The sequence below is a fragment of the Platichthys flesus genome, chromosome 15, assembly GCF_949316205.1.
Source record: "Platichthys flesus chromosome 15, fPlaFle2.1, whole genome shotgun sequence".
NCBI lineage: Eukaryota > Metazoa > Chordata > Actinopteri > Pleuronectiformes > Pleuronectidae > Platichthys > Platichthys flesus.
In genome coordinates, this window is record NC_084959.1 from 11,604,797 (window position 1) to 11,617,591 (window position 12,795).

Consider the following 12,795-nt stretch of genomic DNA (forward strand, 5'->3'; position numbering starts at 1 on the left):
TGAACAGTAACCATGTACATTGTGCTCCCCCACTCATACAACCACACTTACTACTTACTGATTGCATATATATTCATTTTTAATTTAATATTCCTCACTCCTTCACCCTGTAAACTGCTGCTTCATTTTACTGTGTTATACGTTATATGTTACGAGGTTATATGTAGGGATGCACCGATATGGAAATTCTTGTCCGATGCCGATGTTTGTTTATTTTGTTTTTGTTGTTATTCATTCATCCTTTTCAGCACTTTATCACACTTATCTTTTAATGAGCAAAAATTCGATCAGATTTATGAAACAATCTTTGGTTTAACTAAATTGTATTTAACGGAGACATATTATGCCCATTTTACCACAAGTTGATATGGTTCCTTGGGGTCTTAATGAAATGTTGTAGACATGTTGGATTGTATACATGTTGGACTTTAATTTTTTATAGTACTTTGAAACATCCAGAAATGAACTGATTTGATTGTACACATGTTGGACTTTACTTTGAAAAATCTCTTAATCTATACAGTACATATGTTTGATATTCAGTATGTAGGTAGTTCGAGTGGTCCTGAACACAGGCATATCAGTCTCTCTCTGAACTTATTGAGCGTGTTTTTACAGTACTTTGAAGTGTCCTTAAATTATCTATTCCACAGTGAAAATATAAAGCAAATATTTTTTTATATATATATATTTTTTTAATTTACATAGTGTAAAATATTGTGCAATGAATAGATGGTTGAAGTGCCAACACGAAAGCCAGCTGAGAGCAGTTCGCGAATGTGACTGGTATGTACATAGACCGTGTAAACATTGTTTTTAGCGAGATTCATAAACTCATTCCCTCAAGAATGTGCGACTTGCTTGGCTATCGCGATACTTCAGTCATTAGTTCTCGCCCATGCATTATACGGCAGGAAACCCCGTTCAATCTTCCTTTCTCAACATGGCACCGAAGGTGAAGAAGGAAGGTTCGTCAATCTGATCATTTTCTATGAATAAACCGCAGTAATTTCATAAATATCGTCTCTTAGCTTCAACAGCCGGGTCTGACATGAGACGATGAAGCTTTAGCGGGTTTAATTGTATCAGTGTGTCACCGTCAACTGGTTAAATGCGCCTGTAACTTAGAGAGGGGCTCCGGCATGTTAGCTGCAACGCGATGCCAAGCTAATGCTAATGCTAGTCTCTCTGGCTGATCGTCACACTTGTACATTTACGCTGGTTCTTGGTTTCTTCCGACACTGTTCATTGTTGAATCTAAACCAGTTAACCTCATTGTGGGGTCTCGTGCTAGTTTTTGCCAGAGCTTACTTAGCATGTTAGCGATGCTAAAAGCCGCTGCTCATGTGAAACGTCACAGATCCCACATGTGAAACCTCACCCTCTGTTTTACCGTGAGCACGATTATATATGAAGAGATAAACTTAACTCATGTTAGCTGTCGATGATGGGTAATCCTGATGTGTTTTAATGACCACTAGGTGAGTCAGTAACGTGATAGTTGACTGTTATTCTGCTAAATGCTAAAGTTGTAGTGCTGCTTCTGGCTAAATGACTATTTACGGTATGATTAAGTTCATATAGCTATGATATCTCGGTATGCTGCCTCAGTGGTAAAACAAGAGTCAGTGAGCTGTTAATCATTATATTGATCTATATAGATTCATCTTTGTTGATTAAATAACAGTTAAAGATATAGTAAGTTGTTCTGGAAGTGTAATTGAGTGCTGCTACAACACTGAGGCAGATGTCATGCACAAGTGAAGCTTGGATCATCCTGTGACTCTAAACACCTGGTGAAGGCCAAAGGAGATGATATTCTGTGGTCTATGACAAACTGTAAGAGCACAAACAGCTCGCTGACAAATGGTTCTCTCTGTTTTAGCTGTCCCGGCCAAGACTGAGGCCAAGTCAAAGGCCCTGAAGGCCAAGAAGGCTGTGCTCAAAGGCGTCCACAGCCAGAGGAAGAAGAAGATCAGGACTTCTCCCACCTTCCGTCGCCCCAAAACCATGCGTCTCCGCAGGCAGCCCAAGTATCCTCGCAAGAGCGCACCTCGCAGGAACAAGTGAGTTACAATGACTGTATGCTGCCAACAAGTGTGAAAAAAACAGATTCCAGCCTTTAACTCACTGATGCACTCAACTTAAAATATTTTACATTTTCATAGTTAGGATAATAAGCAATCATCAGGTATCATATTTTGAACGTTGAGGGTGTTTTGTTGACTCAATATATATATTTTTCCCTACAGGTTGGATCACTATGCCATCATCAAGTTCCCCTTGACGACAGAGTCTGCCATGAAGAAGATTGAAGACAACAACACGCTTGTGTTCATCGTGGACGTCAAGGCAAACAAACACCAGATTAAACACGCGGTCAAGAAGCTGTACGACATCGACGTCGCCAAAGTCAACACACTCATCAGGTAGCCATTTTCACCGAGGCTGAGCTGAAGACTGGTTTTATGTTGTGGGAAACTAAGTTACTGGACTGATGGCACTACTTGGTGCACTACACCTTTTGGTTTAGACCAGATTCTTTGAACAGGATTTTAGTCTCATTGTAAATATAAACTTTGCAATGAATTGTTTGTACCAGTTTTTCATTGTTTCATCTTCTCCCCTGTATTTTCCGATCTGTATCCAGGCCTGATGGTGAGAAGAAGGCGTACGTCCGTCTCGCACCAGATTACGATGCGTTGGATGTTGCAAACAAGGTGAGTCTTCAAATTGTTTTATTTGGGTTAAACCAAATGGTTGCTTTCAGAAATTCAATCCTCTGCACATGATGTAAACTTAAATTTATCTGAATGTCTATGATGCATTCAAAGGAACCACTGATGCCAGATGATGCAGGTTCAGCTCTTCTCACTCTGTCTATGAACAGTGTGTAATTTGTGTTTTTGCTCCCTCTACAGATTGGCATCATCTAAACTGGCTGGAGAGACTTGTGGAAGAATAAATTTGTATAAACTAAACCTGATTTATTGTCCTGGTGTATTTTTAATTTGAGTTTTCCATGCGTTTGCAACTAATGAGAATTAAACATTCAATAATCCCAGCTGCATAAAGTGAATTCCTAGTCTCAGTCTTGTGAGTAAATCTGTATAATTGCCTCACTAATATTAAGCTATAGTATTGGGGGGGAAAGCATACATTTCCAATAACAGTACCAGTGTGTAAGTCATGCTGACATTCATGTAAACACTGGTCTTCAGAATTACATTTTCTGGGGCTGTGATCATGACTAATTTCAAATTATTAACGGAGGTTTTTTTGTACATACAGCACCAGGCATTAACGTTTTTTTTTGTCTGTACATAATATATATTAAGAAACCATGATTTCGATCAAGTTGACTGGCAGTATGCAGACAGATTTTTAAGTTTATCCATTATGTAAAAAAGGAACTCCTGGTGATGTTTTACAAATTGTTTTTTTATATTTAAATTTTAATCACTATTGGCAGACTAGACAACTGAAGGTGTCAACATGTTTAATGTTTGAAAGGTCAAGGTTTATTCAGCTGCAACATGCAATTTCACCACTAGATGTCACTAAATTCTACATAACCTCTAACCTAAGCCTTACCTCTTATGTCCACTTAACCTGATGGATGTGCCTGTTTTTTTTTCTTTCAGTACAAACGGTTCAATTAAAGGGCCTTAAACCACACACTATTAACTGAAGTCATGCTCACTGACTGATGTAGGGTTTGAATTATGTTTATTATAGGTAAAAGTACCTACATTCACTACATGGTAACACAACTGACTATTAGTGCTGTCAGTATTAACTGAACACAGGGTAAATGTCTGAGACACGGACATAAACGTTTAATTTGAACTGGTATATTAATGTTTCCAATGGACAGTGATGAAGGGTGTAGTTAGTTCAGATTGATAGTATGTTAATCAAATGTTTAGCCATCACTGCTTCACTATCCTCAGTTTTGGATATGACACTTTGCTTATGGTTGAAAAGTCCAAAATGATTCAGCTTCTCTCGTCAAAAGGAGCAGAGTTGAGAAGCTATTGTAGGTGCGTCAAACCATGATTTAGGAGCCGGTCAGACACGTTTCAGTCTCATTCTCATCCAAAGCCAAGGATGAGAATGAAAACATTAAAATGGCAGCAAGTTAAACTTCGGTGATCTTTTATATTCACTTCACATTGACGACTGCACCCTTACTATAGTTGCTGCCTGTGCTTGATCCTAAATACATAAAGACCATCTCATTGATATTTATACCAGACAGACGAGTAAAAGAATTAAGCCTTACCATTGATTGTTTACTTCATGGCAGCAACAGCAAAACATAAATCATTTGATTACTTTGAGAATTTTCATAGGGTTTACATATTGTGACATTTATGGATTCATATTTTTGCTCCCATATAAACCAGCCCTAACAAACTGATTTATTGATACATGTAAAAACTTAAATAATTCTTAAGGTGGAGGGGAAAGTCAACCGAGAAGAAAAAAAGCAAAACCTTTCCAGGTAAAACCATATATTGTATTGCTTTACATTCAATCACATCATGGTGAAACAAGACTGAGGGAACACAGCTCAGCCTCCTGGTTATGAGAGGAAGGTTCGGACAGTGCCTTTAACCAGTCCTCTGCAGATTGGGCACTTTCTAAGTGACGGTGCACACTCTTTGCACACCACCAGATGTCCACACGGGATGAAAACGATGTTGACCTCTTTATCCATACACACCTTGCAGGTACGCTCCTCCTGCAGGCGTCGCAGCTGCTCCTCCATGGGAAGGTCTGTGAAGGGAAAGAAAAATGTCTCCATTTTAACAATCTGTATTCCTGTTAGTTCCCAAAAACCGGACTTTGTGTAAAGCTACAAAATCTCAGCAACACAAGTATCAACTATAAAATCAAATTTTTCTAAACATCTACAGGAATACCCTTGTGCTCAAGATGTCACTGGCAGATAAAACCTTTAATTTGAGCTTAAAGTGTGTGAAAAAACTGCATTACTCTTTTGACAATACTTAGATTTAGAAATTCCAAATAAGAGCTACAAAGTGGATGATACAATGTCGAACAAGCCCACAGCATTCATTTTGGCAGGACATGACATTCTCGGGTTTCTTCATACCTGAAAGATCTTGGCTCGGTGACGCAGCTTCATTTGACTGGGCTGAAAATGTGAAAGACAACACGGAGTTAGCTCATAGACCAATTGTCTTTTAAGACCGAACACTTTTGTGCTGTGAGTTTAAACCTGGGCTTGAGTTCACTGAGCTGCTGTGTGATTTGATTACATTTTTAAAGTCTATAAAGATGGTTTCTGTACAAAACCAACCCTTTGTGGCCAAAACCTGACAAACTTCTTATTTCAATGAGAGTAAAAAATTACCCATGAGATCCCTGAGTAGGTGGACATCATTTTTCTGGATCCAGTTGCGGAAGACTTCGGCCGCAGCGTTGCCCTTGCAGAGGACGAGCTCGATCAGCTTGGCAGTTTGCTGCTGGGCCGTAGTCTGATCCTGGAGGCTGCTGTACTCCTCGGCACCTGCAGGTTATCAGGGAAGAGTTACTCCTAATTGAGGTTTCACAACTCTTAGTGCTACAGCTGTATGATATCAGCTAAAATAAAGACTCAAATAATGATCTTAAATACATAAATATTATAATGTTGAATTATATATCTGCATTATCTCAATTTGAATACATTTAGGAGGAAAACTGATATACTCATAATAATAAATAGTTTCAACTTTGGTTACTGTCCTTAAATTACTACGGCGGGATTAATACCTTACTGCGCCAATCCTGTTTTGCTGTTGTTCTAACTGGAGAGTTGTCTGACAACCAGTGTAAATGTCAATCTCAGACTAAACCACAAAAGAAATAAGCTTACATAAGACATTTTGGTCTCTCAAATGCTCCAACACTGGCTCGACACTCTTGAGACGCTGGATCAATGCTGCCTGGTGTCTCTTCACAAACGTGAAACCATCTGAAACAGAGAGAGACATAATGATAAGTTAATTTTTTTATATAGTTGATCACTTTCATAAGGGTCCGAGAACAGACGATACACTGGAAATTATATCTGATCCATTTTCATGTACCTGATGCCATCGCCTCAGCCACCATCTCGCGCTCCTCTTCCCTCTTCTGGTCCTCGGCACTCAGTAGGTCCAACACCAGCTCCTGGACCGTTCTGTAGTTCTCTCCGCTGGTCAGGATCTTGCTCTGGACCGTTTGCTTGACTAAACTCCGCTCAAAGCCCATCTCTAATGCAGACTTAATCACTGGGGTGTTCATCATGACGGCATCCTCAGACCGCTCCTCTCCTGGACCGAGGTGGACCACTGAGAGGAAGAAAGAGGAGACACTTCAGACCGGGGGATTTGATTCCTCAACTTTGACATTTGAAACATTACATTTCACTCTGGGATCCTTTGTATCCTTCACATTGTTTCATTTGATTTTGATAAGGCCAATTAAGGCTCCAAATCAATGAAAAGTTTTGTCATCGGGTGTTGTAAAGTTCAGCTGATTCTGATGTAGAGAATCTAGATCTCTTGCCTAAATTCTGAGATTTTATGTAACTTCATACTCACCAGGTGGATCCACAAATTCTCTGGAGTTGTTGTCTCCATTGTTTAAAAGCTTGAGGAAAAAACAGAAGACATTTTTAAAAGGACTTGTTCTGGGCCAAATGTTGGAACTGAGAAAATCTTTCCTACTATCGACTCACCTGCTCGAACAGCCGAGGGAAGCGAGCCTGGATCTGGTGAACAAATTCTTGTCCCTTCTCATGGAGTAAATACTCACACCTGAAATGAAACAGAGAGAGAGGAATACATCTAGGTCAGCCAGCCGCTTCATGTGTATTTAGACTATTAAAATATCTGTTTAGTGGCGTTTGAATTGTTGATACAAAATTATTAAATCAGCATCAAAATATCAACATAAATGAAAGAGCAGCACCTACCGCGGAAACCATTTAGCATGCTCCACCCAGGGATCATCTCCAGATTCCCAGCACCGAAGACCTCCATCGCAGCAGAAACACTTGACGTCATCGTTACGACCTTGCGGGCAAACAAAGAGCTTTAAGTGTGACAAATGTTTTTTTAGGGGGTTTCAAGGACGGAAAAAAACTAAAAATAAAACCGTCCTTCCACAACACGTGACTGTTTGAACACAAATGATTACATTGTTTCCTATCGTTGTTTTTGTACTAGAGTTACCACATTTGGGCCTAATGTTTAGAGATCATGAGATTGTGATGTTTATAACCAGGTGTCACTACCAAGATTACTGACACAGGGACACTGACAAATAACTGTTTGCAGTGGAATCCCCCCATATGAGGGAAAAAATCAAACTAGTTAAAAGAAATTACTTAATTTCAACACTTGATAGCATATTATGAGTACATTCAGTGTTAGGTGTTCATGACATTTAAATGGGAGCTTTCGGAGTTTTATTTGAATTTTTTATCTGGGTTTTCCTATGTAAAGCACGTTGGAGCTGTTTTTGAAAAGGGTTAGGCATTAACTAGGCATTATAAGGCTTATATTGGAAACACACATACAACCACCTGATTAAATCCAAGTCCAATATTCAGATTCCCTATGAGGTCGATGAATAACTGTCTCTTTGACATAGTCCTTACCTACATAGTAGAAGCCAGCCTTAGCCAGCTGGTCTGGCCGGACAGGTATACGAGATGGCCAGTTGACGAAGGTGAGCCGCCTCTCCTCGCACTGCTGCATGGCTGGATTGGAGACGTTACTGAGAGTTGGGCCTCCTGCAGACAGCTGGGAAGTCGCTGCTCCGGCCAGCGACACATTGTCGGCTCTGTCACCTCGGACAAAACGACAGTTGGGATAATGTCTCTGGTGTTCAGACACAGCTCTGTCACCTGGCTCCCAGTTACTCAACTGCCAATACAAAAAAAGACTTCTGTCACATCCACTTTTCCACTCGGATGTTAGTTATGCCTGTCATACAATTTATTAACACAACATAGAAGACAAGCAGGTTAAGGATACTAATCAATCCCATTAAAATGACAGCAAATCTTTTTGTATTTGAATATGACAGTGATGACACAGACACACACCTGTCCTCCGCAGCTGAAGCATGCCACTCGGTCACCCTGGCCTAAATAGTAGAAGCCCGCCTTGGCAAGCTCTGCTGGGGTGATGATGGAGAGCGTCCATGAGCTGAAGGAGTCCAGGCGGTCTTGCTCTCTGCGCATGCCTGGGTTGTGGCATGTTGGTCTCTGGTGGGACATGTCCTCTACACCCCGAGAGGTCAGTGGGCTGGAGGGCGGCGGAGCAGAAAAACCCATATTTAGGTATCCACCTGGTTCTTCACCTGGGTTTACTGTTGGGTTAGGAGCGGCTGGACCTTGACCAGAAAGCTAGAATAAAGAAAATTACAGTCAAAATATACTAGTTACTATACTATGTTAGCTAAATGCTACTAGTTTGGGTAACTACAGTTTTCATATAATTCTGTTGTCAAGAAGGTTTAGTTCTTCAGCTATGATTTTTTCTAGATATAGGAAATATTGGAATGCCTTATTCTTTAAGATACTACCAGTAAACTTACTGGTATAGCTGGGGCAATGCGGAGTGGGGAAAAGGCAGAGTGAGATGAGGAGAGAAGGTTGGCTGTGGACGGGAGGCTCTGGATGAAGGAGCAGGAAGGAGAGAGCTGCCTGTGTTTCTCTGTCGGACAGTCTCCGGCCTGCCATCCGTCTGCCGTCACGTTGCACCTGAAACACTGCACACGGTCGCCCACCCCTGTGTAGAACCACCCTGCCCTCGCCAGGCTTCGCTCTGTGACTCCCGAGGTCGGGAAACATGCAAAGGTTGAGATGCGAAAGAGCTCTGAAGAGGAAAACGACATTATATTAGCATGTTTTCTTAAGATTGGCAGATTAATACAACAATAAATTATAAACATATGTATCTGCTTAATTGAAAGAATAAAAAAGATTGTTACCTGAGGAGTTATCATACTGTAGATCAGATGGAGGTCCGTTACGACACAATCCCATCAAAAACGGGTTGTTTTTTAGTTGAAAAAGAGTTTCCATTTTTTTGATTGAAGTATAGCTATATAAAAGGGAAAAGTGATGTCCTTTAAAGGGAGAGAGGTTTGAGAAAACCCAAGGTCTTTCTATCACATGCACACTCAGTCACACAAAAACTGAAAATAGCATGTGGGAGGTGCAACTCAGAAAAAGAAAGCTAAGCCGAAACTCTATGTTAGTGTGAAACTTAAGAATTCTTTGACCGAAGAATGATTACTCATCACACAGCATATTGATGTCCCTCAAACATCCTGTTCCCTGCATAGGATCTGGAACTTGGACCTACATTACCTGTAGCGCTTGGAGAATACCACCAATAAACATATAACTGGTGAGACTACATTTATGTTTTAATTACATGCCCATTCGGTGTAAGTCGAACAAAACATCCTGAGCAGTAAAAAAAGATGAATTATCTTAAAAAGCATCTTCCCAGGATCACCCAGGTTCCATGTAGGTTTTATTATCCTGCTCTTTTATCAGAGACAAGTCTAAAACATAAACTGACCAGCTCAACCTAAACATGCGTGGGATTATATATAAAAACATTATAAACTAAATGATAAAGTAAATCAATGCCTCAAGCACTCACATTCACACAGACCAAGGGACGCGTGATCTCAAACCCCTCCCCCCATCGTGGACACCCCTTTGGTAGGTGATTAGGCCTCCATTATTGAATATTTAAAGCCTACTAAGAAAAACGAGATCCTCCTAGATAATGGGATCCGCTCTTTAGTTTTCTTGTTAGCAGCACCTGTAGGTATATACAAAAAAAACACAAGAGACAAAACAAAGGTTAAATTCTGTTAATGTAGAAAGTATATTTGGTGGATTTTACTCTCTATAAATTCACTCTATTAGTTATAAAAATCGATCTTTGGCAGGTTCATCAAAACAATTATCAATGTATAAATCTATGTAACTACTTTTTATTTTATTCTACTAAAATTCTAGTATAACAAACTATAGTTTAACATCTGACTCCAATGCAACATCTGTAAAAATGATTATGATCTCCTTGGATTAAATATTGGGAAGTAAAATCTTGTGCCATCATTTTCAACTAAGTTATTACAGCGTGAATAGTGATTCAAATAACAGTAATTTTCCCCAGAAGTACATCCACCAATTACAATTTCCAGGAATCATCTGTTAAATCTTCTAGATCTGTATGACCCAACAGTTTTGGAATATTGACAACAGAAGCAGTGAATTCTAACATTTGAGAAGCAGGAAATATTTAACAAATTCCCTGAATGATTTATCAGTTACAGGATTACTCCAGAGATTTAGAGTTACACTTCCATAGAGCTGGGAAAGACATAGTAGGCAGATATTAAAAAAGGAGTGGTCAAGATTGAACCAACAGATAACCCGATAGCTACTCCATAGTACGAGTCTTAATTCAAGGTACTACAATTCCCACAATGAAACCCAATAGCACATTGCTCGTAGATAGAAATAACCGGGATGACCTCCGGGTTATTTTCTAAAACCTTAAGAGAGGTCTCCTTACAGCAACTCTCACAGAGAAATCCACAGCAACTACTTAGTGACAGATTCATAATTTGTTATCTTTTAAGCAAAAATGTCCGACACTGAACACATTGAAAATTAGAATAATTGATCCTTTTTCTAATCTTCAATGATTATAAAATCAACGCATCTTGCTTCTTGCTGGCTAGTTAAGACTTAATAAGTCATTGCATTGTGTTAATATGGGCTTCAGGTAATAATGATTGGCACTTCCCCCATGTTTTTTTAAACTCTACGTCCGATGCATTAATAAAAGGAAAATTTCTCGCATTTATTGATAATGGAATGTGTTGCCTTGAAATCATATGATGGAACAAAATGACCGTACTTAATATGGTCTGTGGCACGTTAACTTAATACATTTAAATTTAATTGAATATACAAAGCCCCTCTCTAAGGAAAGGAAAGAGGACCCGGGCAGAGCAGACTTTCTACTTCAGGTTCTACTCATTTATAACAAAACTGCAGTTAATCCAACCCTGCAGACAGATATGGAGTAAAGCTGGCGGTCCCACCTTAGTGGAAATTTGCTGGAATGCCCCATAAACAAAACTGCCAAACAATGTCTTCACCAGTGCTTCAAATTACAGCTGCTGACAGTCAAATAAAGAGTGTGTAGTCAATTACAGTTGTTTTTTCCGTCAGGGGAGCTCGGTACTTTCCGCAGTGGTTCACTCTTCCTGTTTGCTGCTCTGATTAATTTAAGGTGGAATTTAGCTTTAGCGGCTAACGTTAGCCGTGTCGTAGATATATTTAATATCAAAGACGAGGTCACGTGTTGAGTCAAACACTCGTCTATCGTGTTACGTAACTTCAACGCCCCCCCCCCCCCCCCTCCGTAGAACCCGGTTTTTATAATACTGTCTGTCGATAGCATTAGCTTAGCGTTAGCAGGCGCTAGCAAAACAGACACGGAGTGTACATGAAACGGCTGCTAAGGCTAATAACAGCGAAACTTTGCTAATGCCAAGCTGCGCGGCGACACGGGGAAAGGAAAACGAAAGTGCCAAACAGCCGGGACGACCCGGGGACATCCGTCGCCTCCTCAGAGGCTGGTTCCACTCACCGCTTCACAGCCCCGCCGAGACGCCACGGAAAGTCCCGGTGTTCACGGCACCAGCTACTTCCGGCTGTGAAGGAACAGAGATGATTCACCTGGTTGGAATTCCTTCAGCTAAATACTCCCTAATGTAGTAATAAATATATTACATAATTATCAGAGATCATATGGGTCCAAATCAACCATTTAAAAAGGAATTATTTTGGACAGCTGATCTATAAAATGTCTTAAATGCATTCAGTCCAAAGTTGTGGGAAAAAAATACTTTCATAAATGAAGATCTACACCGCTCATTTTGTCATTTTTAACACACCATAACATACACATGTGTGTTTTTGAGCAAATGGTCAATGAAAATACGATTTAAAAACACATTTCTGATTCATTACAACATAGATCTACCTCTGATAACTATATATAAACAACACATGAAACTCTCAATTAATCCAACAACAATATATGTGTTAAAAAATGCGATCTTCAAGATTAATTCAAAATAACCTTACAGGGAATAAAAGAGGATAAGATACTTACAAATGGAGGCCTTTGTGAATCAAGTCAGGAGGTTACAGATACCATGAGCTATCATTTAAGCAGATCAGTTTCTGGTATTTCCACTCACTTCCTCCACAGTCTCCGCCTGCTCCCATACGTCACACGCTCCAGCTTGCCTCACTTTTAAATACCGCATATTTATTTTCAAAAAGTGGTTGCCATGATTATCTCGACTCCTGTCATGGCTGCATTTCTTTCCACGTTCCATCAAGGCTAATGATAATAAGCTTTATCGAAACACCTTTCAAAACACAGTTACAAGAATTAACTAAGGGACAAATTGAAGGCAAGCAATAGAAAACAGTTAAATAATAATTAAAAACCAATAATATGAGTTTAATAGTGCTCTAAAGTATCAATGTACGGGTACACAATTCCTTAAGAGGCTAACCAGAAATACACATTTATAAAGTGACTAAATCTTCCTTAATTATAGTTTTTTGACCCCACATCGAAAAATATTTTTAATTGTTCTTCAAGTCTTTTCTGTTTTTATGCTAGTGAAGCACTTTTGTAATTGTGTTTTTCTTCACAGTGCTATAAGGAGTTTACT

At 39.6% G+C, this 12,795-nt stretch overlaps 2 protein-coding genes and 1 non-coding gene across 4 annotated transcripts; 2 read left to right on the plus strand and 1 right to left on the minus strand.

The window, feature by feature from the left end:
• The first annotated feature begins 852 nt into the window (after positions 1 to 852).
• On the plus strand, positions 853 to 2,986 carry rpl23a (ribosomal protein L23a). The gene is made up of 5 exons (XM_062405607.1): positions 853 to 968; positions 1,886 to 2,066; positions 2,253 to 2,429; positions 2,651 to 2,720; positions 2,922 to 2,986. The coding sequence occupies exons 1-5, from the start codon at positions 899 to 901 to the stop codon at positions 2,934 to 2,936; spliced, it is 513 nt and encodes a 170-aa protein (XP_062261591.1). The 5' UTR covers positions 853 to 898; the 3' UTR covers positions 2,937 to 2,986.
• On the plus strand, positions 2,783 to 2,849 carry LOC133970232 (small nucleolar RNA SNORD42). The gene has a single exon (XR_009924288.1). It is a non-coding gene; the product is annotated as a small nucleolar RNA SNORD42 (small nucleolar RNA).
• Positions 2,987 to 3,712: 726 nt separating the features above from the next.
• birc2 (baculoviral IAP repeat containing 2) lies at positions 3,713 to 12,303 on the minus strand. 2 transcript variants are annotated; one of them, XM_062405606.1, is made up of 15 exons: positions 12,222 to 12,303; positions 11,694 to 11,757; positions 9,681 to 9,845; positions 8,998 to 9,110; positions 8,602 to 8,882; positions 8,108 to 8,410; positions 7,658 to 7,925; positions 6,971 to 7,070; positions 6,734 to 6,812; positions 6,597 to 6,645; positions 6,102 to 6,344; positions 5,888 to 5,986; positions 5,384 to 5,539; positions 5,123 to 5,164; positions 3,713 to 4,782 (listed from the first exon to the last, which is right to left on the minus strand). In XM_062405606.1, exons 4-15 carry the CDS (start codon positions 9,089 to 9,091, stop codon positions 4,589 to 4,591), a joined length of 1,908 nt encoding a protein of 635 aa, XP_062261590.1. In that variant the 5' UTR covers positions 9,092 to 9,110; positions 9,681 to 9,845; positions 11,694 to 11,757; positions 12,222 to 12,303; the 3' UTR covers positions 3,713 to 4,588. The 2 variants fall into 2 exon arrangements, with proteins under 2 accessions (XP_062261590.1, XP_062261589.1); XM_062405605.1 differs by lacking the exons at positions 11,694 to 11,757; positions 12,222 to 12,303 and adding an exon at positions 11,255 to 11,417 and having other exon boundaries at positions 8,998 to 9,845.
• Positions 12,304 to 12,795: the final 492 nt, after the last annotated feature.

Coding starts and splice junctions, on each gene's coding strand:
- birc2 (XM_062405606.1), bottom strand. CDS start 9,091: ATGGAAACTCTTTTTCAACTAAAAAACAACCCGTTTTTGATGGGATTG. Junction 7,926..8,107: donor GCTTCAGCTGCGGAGGACAG/GTGTGTGTCTGT, acceptor TTGTATTGGCAG/TTGAGTAACTGGGAGCCAGG. Junction 6,813..6,970: donor CATGCTAAATGGTTTCCGCG/GTAGGTGCTGCT, acceptor GTTTCATTTCAG/GTGTGAGTATTTACTCCATG.
- rpl23a (XM_062405607.1), top strand. CDS start 899: ATGCATTATACGGCAGGAAACCCCGTTCAATCTTCCTTTCTCAACATG. Junction 969..1,885: donor ACCGAAGGTGAAGAAGGAAG/GTTCGTCAATCT, acceptor TCTCTGTTTTAG/CTGTCCCGGCCAAGACTGAG. Junction 2,067..2,252: donor AGCGCACCTCGCAGGAACAA/GTGAGTTACAAT, acceptor TTTTCCCTACAG/GTTGGATCACTATGCCATCA.